We start from the raw sequence: 12604 nt of genomic DNA, 5'->3' as shown, positions 1-12604 counted from the left end.
CCATTTTATCCAAAAACAGAGATACAGTATACACATACACATACATATGTGCATAGGGAAACATTTAGCGTTAAGCACTGTAAGTTAGTTAATGTTTATCTCTGGGTGGTTTATTTCTGGGTGGTTTCACAGACAATTTCTATGATTTTAATCTTTCTTTATATTTATTTCTATTCTCTAATTTTTCTATAAAATACTTGTATAATTTAATTCAAAGAAGAAAAATAACTACATGACATTTCAAATTTAGAGCATTAAAAAAACTGATTTTAGGTACTTCAAGTGATCTAAGTCTTCTATCTTACATATTCAGATAATTGAAGAATACAAGTCTGTAACTGATCCTAATTCTTTTCCATAAACTTTTTCACATCTTTATGCTTCAATTATTACTATTGGTAGAAGTTAGTAGTCTTCAGTAATAGCACTTTTCTAGGCTTTTAATCAACTTACTTAATCTAAAGCATGATAAAGCAGAACCTTCAAATGCAAAATTTTCATGAACCAGCTGGTTAGCAAAGACCAATGAAAAAAAAAAACAAAACAATTTTTTTTTTTTTTTTTTACCTCCGTATCATAGGTTGGATTGTAGTCATTATAACCAGAATAAAGATCATCTTCATCCGTCTCTGGGGCCAGGTGTACATTTTGCATCATTTGTACCTATGAAAAATCACTGCTGTAAATGTATGCTTCGAATAAGAAATAATTGTTAATTGAAATAAAGTATAACTATTTAACAACCTTTCTGGTCAAATTTATCTCTACATGTGTTTATGGTTGAAACTTTTTTTCATGTCAAATTCTTAAAACTTGGTATCAAAACAGACACAAAGGTCAATGGAACAGAACAGAGAGACCCCCAAAAACCCATGCATATATGGTCAACTGATTTATGACGAAGGAGCCAAGAATATACAATGGGGAAAGGACAGTCTCTTCAATAAATGGTGTTGGGAAAACTGGACGGCCACATGCAGAAAATAAATCTAGGCCCCTACCTTACACCATAAACAAAAATTAACTCAAAATGGATTAAGGACCTGAAACCATAAATCTCCTAGAAGTAAACATAGACAGTAAGTGCCTTGACATCGGTCTTGGTGATATTTTTTTTGGATCTGACACCAAAAGCAATGGCAGAAAAACTAAAAACAGATAAGTGGGACTATATCAAACTTAAAAGTTTCTAAACAGCAAATGAAACCATCAACAAAATGAAAAGGCAACCTACTGAATATCTGCAAATCATATCTGATGAGGGGTTAATATCCAAAATATATAAAGAACTCATGCAACTCGACAACAACAAAAAAAACTCGATTAAAAAATGGGCAGAGGGGACCTCCCTGGTGGCGCAGTGGTTAAGAATCTGCCTGCCAATGCAGGGGACACGGGTCAGATCCCTGGTCCGGGAAGATCCCACATGCCTCAGAGCAACTAAGCCCGTGCGCCACAACTACTGAGCCTGCTCTCTAGAGGCCACGAGCCACAACTACTGAGCCCGCATGCAGCAACTACTGAAGCCCGCACGCCTAGAGACCGTGCTCCGCAACAAGAGAAGCCACTGCAATGAGAGCCCACGCACCACGATGAAGAGTAGCCCCCGCTCGCTGCAACTAGAGAAAGCCCATGCGCAGCAATGAAGACCCAACACAGACAAAAATAAATAAATAAATTTTTTTAAAAAGAAATAAGTCAAAAAAAGTTACTTAAAAAAAAATGGGCAGAGGACCTAAGTAGACATTTTTCCAAATAAGACATACACATGGCCAATACATACATGAAAAGATGCTCAACATCACTAATCATCAGGGAAATGAAATCAAAAGAGATTTCAGCTCACACTAGTTAGAATGGTTATTATAAAAAAGATTGGAACTTCCCTGGTGGTGCAGTGGTTAAGAATCCGCCCGCCAATGCAAAGGACACAGGTTCAATCCCTAGTCCGGGAAGATCCCACGTGCCCCACAGCAACTAAGCCCATGTGCCACAACTACTGAGCCTGTGCTCTAGAGCCGGCGAGCCACAACTACTGAAGCCCGTGTGCCTAGAGCCCATGCATAGCAATGAAGAGTAGCTGCCGCTCTCCGCAACTAGAGAAAGCCCAGGTGCAGCAACAAAGACCGAACACAGCCAAAAAAATAAATAAATAAATTTTAAAAAGAAGAAGAAGACCCAACGCAGCCTAAATAAATAAATAAATAAGACTAGAGATGGTCATTCCTTGGCGGTTCAGTGGTTAGGACTCCATGCTCTCACTGCAGAGGGCCCAGGTTTGATTCCCTGGTCAGGGAATTAAGATGCCATGAGCCGTGTGGTGCAGCCGGAAAAATAAAGACTAGAGATAAGCACTGGTGAGGATGTTGAGAAAACGTGAACCCTCATGCACTGTTGGTGGGAATGTACGCTGGTGTAGCCACTATGGAAAACAGTATGGAGGTTCCTAAAAAATTAAAAATAAAGTTACTGTATGGGGCTTCCCTGGTGGCGCAGTGGTTTAGAGTCCGCCTGCCGATGCAGGGAACACGAGTTCGTGCCCTGGTCTGGGAGGATCCCACGTGCCGCGGAGCGGCTGGGCCCGTGAGCCGTGGCCGCTGCGCCCGCGCGTCCGGAGCCTGTGCTCCGCAACGGGAGAGGCCACAACAGCGAGAGGCCCGCGTACCGCAAACAACAACAACAACAACAAAAACAAAAAACAGTACCTAATATATGTTTCAAGTCCTAGAACCGGCAAAGCTATGGCAGAAAACAATCAGAACACTAGTTGCTTCTTAGAGGTGGGGGGTAGGAACTGAATGGAAAAGGGCATGACAGAACTTTCTGAAGTGATAAATGTTCTATATCTTGACAGGTGATTTGGTTACACAGATGTATGCATTTGCGAAAACTCAGTAAATGCATACTTGAGATTTCTGCTTTTTACTGTTTGTAAATTTTTTCTTTTTTCTTTATTTTTCTTTTTTTTTTTTTTTTTTTTGCGGTACGCGGGCCTCTCACCGCTGTGGCCTCTCCCGTTGCGGAGCACAGGCTCCGGATGCGCAGGCTCAGCGGCCATGGCTCACAGGCCCAGCCGCTCCGCGGCATGTGGGATCTTCCCGGACCAGGGCACGAACCCGTATCCCGTGCATCGGCAGGCGGATTCTCAACCACTGCGCCACCAGGGAAGCCCTATAAATTTTTTCTTGAAAGAAAAAACTATAAACAAATATTGAACTATAATTAATATACATACTCAACTATTTAAGGGTAAACTTAGTATCTGTAATTTAGTTTGAAATGTGTAAAAATAAGATGGATAAAAGATCGATAAATGATAAAGCAAGTACAGAAAAATGTTAATGGTAGAATCTATGTAGCAGGTATGATGTTCACTGAAAAATTCTTTAAAATTTGCTGTAGATTTGCAGAGTAAATTTTCATAATAAAATGTGAAAAAGTACAAAACAAGACGAAATAGATGTCAAAGTAAAATAGAAGCATGGGAGAAATGTAATTATTGTATACATATACTGTAAATGTAGTAATTACTAGAGAACTGGGAAAGAATTCCCAGAAGACGACTCATTCAAATTGAGTCAATATTTTTGGCAATTTGGGAAGGGAGCTGTCTAGTTACCCAAGAAATGTAGTACTGAATTACTTTGTGTATCTCAAAATACATATTATCTTTAAAGCCTGTACAATATTAAGTGTGTCAGTAAATTCCTACAAAAATTTCAGCTTAATCTTATTGCTCAGCAAAATGCCAAATATATGTGGCTATCCATAAAATTTTAACATTACTTTAATAATAAAATTATTAATCTTTTGATATAATTCACATACCATAAAATTTACCCTTTAAGTACCATTCAGTGATTTTTAGTATATTCACAAGGTTGTGCAGCCATCACCGCTACCCAATTCCAGAACATTTCATCACCCCATGAAGAACCCTGGGGCCCTTTAGCATTCACTCTCCATTTCTCCCTCCTCCTGTCTCAGAGGATTTGCCGATTCTGGACATTCCATATAAAAGGAATCATCCAATATGTGGCATTTTGTGTCTGGCTTCTTTCACTTAGCATTTTTTCAAGGGTCATCCACGGTATAGCATGTATCTGTACTTTATTCCTTTTTATGGCTGAATAATATTCCATCATAAGGATATACAACATTTTGTCTATTAGTTAATGGATATTTGGATTGTTTCCACTTTTGACCACTATGAATAGCTACTGCAGGACTTCCCGGGTGGTCCAGTGGTTAAGAATCCACCTTCCAATGCAGGGGACCTGGGTTCGATCCCTGGTGAGGGAACTAATATCTCTTTTGCCGCAGGGCAACTAAGCCCGTGTGCTGCAACTACAAAGCACGCAAGCCACAACTAGAGATCCCACAGGCCACAACGAAGATTCTGCACGCTGCAACTAAAGATCGTGCACGCCACAACTAAGACCCGATGCAGCCAAAAAATAAAAGTAAATAATTTTTTTAAAATCTACTGCATGATGGGGAATTCTCTGGCCGTCCAGTGGTTAGGACTCAGTGCTTGGCAGAGCCAAAAAAGAAAAAAGAATCCCTTATATGTTCCTGATACTAGACCTTATCAGATAAATGACTAGCAACTATTTTCTCCCATTCTGTGCACTCTTTCCACCTCTTGACAGTGTCCTTGGAAGCACAAAAGCTTTTAATTTTGATGATGCACACATATATTTTTCTTTGGTTGTTTGTGCTTTGGGTGTTACAGCTAAAATACCACTGCCTAATCCAAGATCAAGATGATTTACACCTGTTTTCTTCTAAGAGTTTTATGGCTTTAGCTCTTAGATTTAGGTCTTTTGAGTTAACTTCTCATTACTTTTTGGAGATGAAAATTCACTATGAGAGCAAATGTCAATCATATAGAAATGTTCATTCCAAAATAACCCCCCAAAATATTGTCGGTGGTAGAAGACATACAAAATATTTTAACTTAAAAGCGTTAGGTCAGGTAATGGGACACCAGTGGATCTCAAAGGTCAGCGTGTGTCAGAAACCCAAGGGCTGGGACTTCCCTGGCGGTCCAGTGGTTGGGACTCCACGCTTCCACTGCAGGGGACCTGGGTTCGATCCCTGGTCCAGGAAATAGGATCCCACGTGCCATGCCGCGCGGCCCAAACAACAACAAACAAATCTTTGCTAACCTGATAGGCAAAGTAATTTTGAAAAAACGAAAGAAACCCAAGGGCTTCTTAAAATCAGACTGCCACTCCCCCATATCGGCTTCGGCTTCAGCAAGTCTCAGGTGGGAGTCGCCATCACCCCCTCCACCCCTTGGAATGTGGATTTCTAACAAGTTCCCAAGCGTTGCTCTGCTGCTGCTCCGGGGACCACCCTGTGAGGACCACTGTGCTAAACAGGAACCACCTAATCACAAGTCCCATTTAAGTCAACTTAGCTTACACGTCTCTCACAACAACAAGCGACTTTTGCAACGGGAGATGCTTTCTGCTGGGCTGTCCCCAGACCAAAAGAGTTCAGATCTGAGAGAGACTCGGGCTGACCGACGCGGAGGGTAGGGTGCGGTGGGGAAAGGTGAAGCACCCAGGGAACAGCTAAGGCGGCGGAGGTCCGCCACGGCCCGGGTTTCCTGGGTTCTGTTGCCAAGGCAGCTCCCGGGCTTGCGCTGTCTGGACTGAGCGCGGGAAGCGCCCCGCCCCCCGCCTCCCCGGGGCCCCGCCCCCGCCCCGCCCCCGTCCCCGTCCCCACCGGCGGCCTCCCGCACCCCGGGGGCCGCACCGAACAGCCCGGCCGCCCAGTGAAGCGGTCTGACTCCGGCCCGGGAATGTCCACCTCCGCGAGACGGGGCCCAAGCTCGTGCCTCCCTCACCCGCAGAGCCTTCCCGGGGATTTCCGAGCTTCCCGTCACGAACGCTGGGTCAGGGGCTCGAGGGCCGCGCGCGGGGGCGCATGGGCCGGCGGCGGGGGAGGGGCAGAGCCCCCGCGCCCCCCACTAAGGCCCCCCCGGAGGGCGGTGGGCACCCGCGCCGCCCCGGGCCCTCTCCTACCTCGCGGCGAGAGGAGCAGGGAGACCGCGAGGGCTGCGGTGTTGGCGCGGCCTTGCCGGGACTCCGCGGAGAGCTGAGCGGCCGGGGCGTTGCCACGCGCGGATCCAAGGAAGCCGCTCCCACAGTGCTCCGCGAGGGGGCGGGGGCGAGCCCGGTGGGCGGGGCCGAGCGGGGGGCTGGGAGGGGCCTGAGCGGAGAGGGGCGGGGCCGGTCTCGGGGAGGGAGCTGGAGCCGAGGGGCCCCGCGGAGGCGGTCCTGGCGGGCGGTGCGTGGGACAGGAACTGGGGGGAAGCTCACGTCTCCTGGATCCTGATGAAATCAACCGGAAGGCAGATCACCGGCGGGTGGTGCTGGGTGCTGTGAATAGCTCCGGTGGCCGCCGCACTAGCCTGTGAGCCCTGGAAGCGCGTCCGGGCAGCGCTGGCTTTCTGGACACCCCCCGCGGTTCCCCCCGGTCACGGCTAGAGCCCAGGCCGCCCGCGCGGCCCCGCGCACCTCCTGGTCCTGTCCTGTTCTGTGCTCCTGCCCTGGACACCTCGAGGGCGGCCCGAGACGTGCCAAAGCCGGCACCCAGCCTGAGGGATGCTCAGCAAGAGAACGAGGAATGAAGTTCATAACTGGTTCACATCATTAAAGTTTTGTCTTAAATTTTCAAGATAAATTGGCGGAGAGGCGTCTAAAGACACCAGTGTAATTAGTGAGTTTTAAACTTTAAGTACATGTTGAGAGACAATTCTCCATGAGTCTCTTGCTTCTGTTCTGGACCATTGTGATGGCTAATGTAATTGTCAGCTGGACCATGGTACCCCGTTTTTTTTTTTCAAACACCAGTCATGTTGTTGGTGTGAAGGTGTTTTTCAGATGTGACAGCAGTTAAATCAGCAGACTTTGAGCAAAGCAGATTACTCTCCATAACGTGGGTGGGCCTCACCCAATCAGTTGAAGGGCTTAAGAATGAACAGACTGAGGTCCCCAAGGAAGAGGGAATTCTGCCTCAGATGCGTTCAGACTCAGCTGCAACACAGATCTGCCCTGGGTCTCCAACTACTCCCACAGCTGCCTGCGCTGGTTCCTTAAAGTCATTTCCCTCCCACTGTGTCGACTAATAAGTCTTCTCTAATACTAATACGACTAATACGAGTATTTTTTGACGATGTTTGTATAGGGAACAGCTTTGGAAGACTGAGATGTTGTCTCCCTCCAGTGCAAGAGGCGGGTTATGCACTCTGGCATATTAGGGATGATGTCTGAGCATCGTGCTGGCCTGCAGTTCACCATAAAAAACTGAGGTTTCCAAAGTGTAGGGTCCCTCAGCTGTGACACAAACTCACCGTGCGTGCAGCAGCCACCTGCGCTAGCCCTGTGGGACTGGGGAGGTGAGTGGACAGAGGAAATGTGAAGCTCAGGCTGCTTGCTGGGCTGTGACAACAAGGTCCTCTGTCTCTGACCAGGTGTTTCTGCCAGCTGTGAGGACACCCTGTTAGCTTGTCAGCTTGGAGATCTGGTAAAGTCTTACACGGCTCTTGAGAGTATCTAGCTACCCAGCCTGGCTCAAAGTAGCTGTTCACTACATGATTGGTGAATTAGTTCCTGAACACTGTAGAGCCCTTCAAATCACGGCACTTCGATATATGGAAACCATTTTCATTATCTGTTTAGATCTCCAGGCTGTAAATTTGCAGCTCCCTCGATTTTTTAAAAAAATATTTATTTATTTATTTATTTATGTTGGCTGTTAGTTGGAGCATGCAGGATATTTTTTTAAAATTTTGTTTATTTGTTTTTGGCTGTGTTGAGTCGTTGCTGCGCGCAGTCTTTCTCTAGTTGCAGCGAGTGGGGGCTACTCTTCGTTGCGGTGCACAGGCTTCTCATTGCAGTGGCTTCTCTTGTTGCAGAGCACGGGCTCTAGGCACGTGGGCTTCAGTAGTTGTGGCACGCGGGCTTAATAGTCATGGCACGCAGGCTCTAGAGCGCAGGCTCAGTAGTTGTGGCACACGGGCTTAGCTGCTCCACGGCATGTGGAATCTTCCCGGACCAGGGCTCGAACCCACGTCCCCTGCATTGGCAGGTGGATTCTTAACCACTGCACCACCAGGGAAGCTCCCTTCATTTTAAATGTTGTAATGAAGCTACTATTTTTAAAATATATTTATTTATTTACTTGGCTGCATCGAGTCATAGTTGTGGCATGCGGGATCTTCCTTGCAGCATGCAGACATTTAGTTGCGGCAAGGCACACTCCTAATGCAGGGGGGCCCGGGTTCGAGCCCTGGTCGGGGAACTGGATCCCACACGCCACAACTAAGAGCTCATATGCCACAACTAAAGATCCCACATGCCGTAACTGAAGCTACTATTTATTAAGCACATGCCTACATCGGCAGACAAAATGTTAAGGTCACATAGCTCATATTACTAAAATATAAGCTCCAGAGAGAACAGAGATTCTTGTTTCCATCACTTCCAACCTGGAGGGCTAGGCAGCAGACAATCACTGCATTTGTCGTGTTTTTCTGGGCAGAAGAGGTGAAAGGTTTTCACGGTGCCTAATAAATTACTTATTAGATAAACCAAGTGTTGCCAGGCTGGGCTGGGAATCCGGCGGTGGTAACACCTACGGTGTACTTGAGTAAACTTTTACAAATAAACAGTAACAACTATAAAACTGTGTTATGAGCTCTGATAGTGGTAGATCCACAGGACCTCACGTACACCAGGTGTTAGGGACCAACTCGTGGCCTCCAAATTCAAATGTGGAAGCCCTGACCCCCAGGACCTCAGACTGTGACAGTATTTGGAGACGGGGCCTTTCAAGAGGGATTAAGTTAAAAGGAGGCCTCGCGGGTGCTCTTGCCGCCTGGTTTCCTTCACTTCTGGACTCTTCTCACTGCCTCCTCAGCACTCTTCCATCTTCTCTCTTGCTGTCACTCAGTCTATTTTCCACCCTGCAGCCAAAGAAATCAGCCTTCAGTGAAAATCTGATCACCTTGTTCTCTGCTCAGAACTTTTTGGTGCCCTCTCTCCCCGCTGGCCTTGACCTCTGGACAAAGTCTAAACTCCGTGTTGTGCCTTACAAGGCTCTTCGGGGGTCAGGACACGGGATTCTTTGTTGCAGCCAAGAAAAATCAATTCCTGCTAACTGAAGCAGAAAAGGAATTTTTTGGAACGATATTGGGTAACTCAGAATTGTCAGAGAGGCTGAGGAACAAGGTTTGCAAAAGCAACAGCAGCCCAGGCAGGCGAGACCCAGCCAAAGTCGTCTCAGGGGAGCAAGCTGCCGAAGTCGTGACCGACCCTCCCCGTTTGCTCAGGCAAACCAGGACCAATCGGTCGCCCCGCTTAGCCTGCTGCCGTGGCCCTGCCATCTCAATACCTTGAGGCCCTCTTGCCGGGGGCCGCGCTGTCACACAGCTGTGCTCTGGCACGAACCACTCTACCACTGGACCCTGGTTCCATCATAGCCACTGTGAACCGTTTCTAACCACCCTGTCCTTTGTCTGCCTTCTTCCTGCGTCTGAGCCCCAGATGGGAATGCCAGCTTGCCGTGTGTCGGTCTAAGGCCGTGTTCTGGCTTCCAGGGAGCTCCGACGGAGGGTATCTTCTCCCCGGAGCTTCCTCCCATCCATTTTGGGATCCTCCTAAAATCCAAAGGGTGTCAGAGGCTGGGCAGCCGACAATGTCCACGGACAAATGTCCACGACACCACCCCTCTCCTTTCCCTCCTCACCAGCACGTCGTGCTCCGGCCATACTTCCCTTGCAAGTCTCTCTCACCTCCAGGCCTTCACAGCACACTCTTCTCTTTTCCTAAAATGATCTTTCCTACTGTCCTCTTAGCCTGGCCACCTCTCTCCAGAAGGCCTGCCCTAGTCGCTGAGTACTACTAGTTTGCTAGGGCAGCTGTAACAGAGTACCACATACTAGGTGGCTTCAAAACAGAAATTTACTTCGCAGTGCGCTGGAGGCTGAACTTCAAGATCAAGGTGTGGGCAGGCGTGGTTTCTTCTGAGGCCTCTCCTTGGTCTGGCTGCTCTCTGCTACCCCCTTCACATGGTCTCCCTCTGGGCATGGCACCCTGTGTGGCCTCATATTCTCCTCCTCGTATGAGGACATGAGTCCCATTGAATGAAGACCCACCCGCAAGGCCTCCTTTTGATTTAATCCCCCGTCTCTAAACACTGTCACATTCTGAGGTCCTAGGGGTCAGGGCTTCCACATTTGAATTTGGGGGACACAATTCGTTCCCTAAAACCTGGTGTACAGTGGATCTACCACTGTCAGAGCTCATAACACCGTTTTATAGGTACTGTTTATTCATCAAAGTTTACTCAAGTACACCATAGGTGTTACCGCCACTGGATCCCCACCCGAGCTTAGCAACACTTGGTTTATCTAATAAGTAATTTATTAGGCACTGTGAAAACCTTTCACCTCATCTGCCCAGAAAAATACCGTGAAATGCAGCAACTGCCTGTTAAATATTTTAAACTTTCACGGCATTTTTTTTTTTTTTGCCGTAAAAGCCAGAAGCAAATTAGCCTGAAAATGTAGAGTGAAATTTTTTTCTCATCTTTTTCTTTTTAATAAATTTATTCATTTATTTACTTTTGGCTGCGTTGGGTCTCCGTTGCTGTGCGCGGGCTTTTCTCTAGTTGCAGCAAGCGGGGCTACTTTTCCTTGCGGTGCGTGGGCTTCTCGTCTTGGTGGCTTCTCTTGTTGTGGAGCACGGGCTCTAGGCGCTGGGGCTTCATGAAACAGTGACATTCAGTGCTTTCTACTGTCAGCATTAAGGATTTTTATTGCTCTGTGTCAGCTATATTCAGGGTCTAATAGTAACACTTGTTCATTCGTTCATTCATTCATTCAACTGTAAGAGTTTCATCAATGGATAAGCCAGAAATAAAGCATTCCTGGCAGATGGAAAAACGTCTGTAAGCTGCACTGTCTAATATGGTAACCATTCGCTGCTGGTATCTATTTAAAATGAAGTTTGAATCAATTCAATATAAGTTTTATTTGTTTTATTTTGGGCTGCGTTGGGTCTTCGTTGCAGTGCCTGGGCTTCTCATTGTGGTGGCTTCTCTTCTTGCAGAGCACGGGCTCTAGGCGCGTGGGCTTCAGTAGTTGTGGCACACGGGCTCAGTTGTTGTGGCTCGTGGGCTCTAGAGCTCAGGCTCAGTAGTTGTGGCACATGGGCTTAGTTGCTCCGCAGCATGTGGGATCTTCCTGGACCAGGGCTTGCACCTGTGTCCCCTGCATTCGCAGGCGGATTCTTAAGCACTGCGTCACCAGGGAAGCCCTCAATTTAAATCAACTATAAAGTTTAGTACCTTAGTCTCATTAGCTGCGTTCCACAGGTGTGTGTCGGAGGCCCATGTGCAGAACTTTTCCATCATCACACAAGGGCCTACGGGCAGCGCTGGTGGGGTGCAGAGAACATTGAACTCACTTGACTGCACCTGAAAACAGCTGGAATAAACTATAGTTGTTTGTAAGCACCAACGCATGATCTAAAGAATCATTAGTGACCTGATAGTATCTTTTTATATATGTGTGAGATAAATTCTTCTAAATATCTATAATAATTCAATACAGAATGTTGAGAAATGAATTATTGCTTTTGTTTTTTGGTTTTTTTTTTGGCCATGCCGACCGGCTTGCGGGATCTTAGTTCCCCAACCAGGGATTGAACCTGTGCCCCCTGCGGTGGAAGTGCCGAGTTCTAACCACTGGACCGCCAGGGAATTTCCTAGAAATGAATTACTGTTGTATTTACATGTGCTCTTCAAAATTCTCCACATGAAGAACTAGATATCACTTCACTGAAACACTGTTCGTCGCCACATTCATTCAGTTCATGTTTGAGTGGGTTTGTTTAATTCCAGGGGCACGTGGGGGTGGTCTGGGAAGATGTTAGGTTTTGTCTTTTTGAGGTGGCGTGTATATAACATTGTTGGAACCGCGTCAGAAGGCAAGAAAAATCTCTCCTTTTCATTGCAAATGTGTCTCTATCCAGCAATGACTTTGAAAGGGAGATCTAAGTACTTTCTCTACAACCCTAGAAAAGAAAGTCAAGGTCCCCGAGCGTGAGGGTCCTACCTGTCCTGCTTGCTTAACTGAGACCCCCTGCTGGTTGACTGAGCCCCTTACCTTCTGTCTTGGTTTCTCACCCTGAGCCTCCTGCCACCCCCAGAATCCTGAGCCCGGGCAGAGAGGAAATCCTTGAGTGACATCTTCTCTGAGTGAATTCAGAAATCATCTGGAGGGAATTCCCTGGTGGTCTAGTGGTTAGGGCTTTATGCTTGCACTGCCGAGGGCCCGGGTTCAATCCCTGGTTGGGGAACTAAGATCCCACAAGGGGCTGTGTGTGCGGCCAAAAAAAAAAGAGAGAGAGAAATCATCTGGACAGAAGCCATAGTGATTATAATGGTTATGAAATGCTGAGTTTCTGACAAGGAGCTACGATCTATCTGGACACAGTTACATTCAAGCACACAGATTCCCTAGATGATATTATACTCACCACAGCCTCTGTCACATATGGTTGTACAGGTTGTGCACTGCAGAAGG

General features: G+C 46.9%; 1 protein-coding gene across 15 annotated transcripts in view; it reads right to left on the bottom strand.

The window, feature by feature from the left end:
• Positions 1-12604, bottom strand: part of IFT88 (intraflagellar transport 88) — an 87570-nt gene that overhangs the window by 69001 nt on the left and 5965 nt on the right. For 6 of the 15 annotated variants that reach the window (XM_067016408.1, XM_067016406.1, XM_067016402.1 and 3 more), the window contains exons 1-2: positions 6036-6152; positions 568-663 (exon numbers count right to left, since the gene is read on the bottom strand). In XM_067016408.1, the coding sequence (XP_066872509.1) occupies positions 568-657 (90 nt within the window). In that variant the 5' untranslated portion in view covers positions 658-663; positions 6036-6152. Of the gene's footprint in view, positions 1-567; positions 664-5857; positions 5939-6035; positions 6156-12604 lie in introns of those variants that run through there. The other 9 variants (XM_059041475.2, XM_067016399.1, XM_067016403.1 and 6 more) reach the window with 3 other exon arrangements.

This window comes from Kogia breviceps, chromosome 16 (assembly GCF_026419965.1).
Source record: "Kogia breviceps isolate mKogBre1 chromosome 16, mKogBre1 haplotype 1, whole genome shotgun sequence".
NCBI lineage: Eukaryota > Metazoa > Chordata > Mammalia > Artiodactyla > Physeteridae > Kogia > Kogia breviceps.
This window is presented reverse-complemented; position numbering and strand designations above follow the sequence as displayed.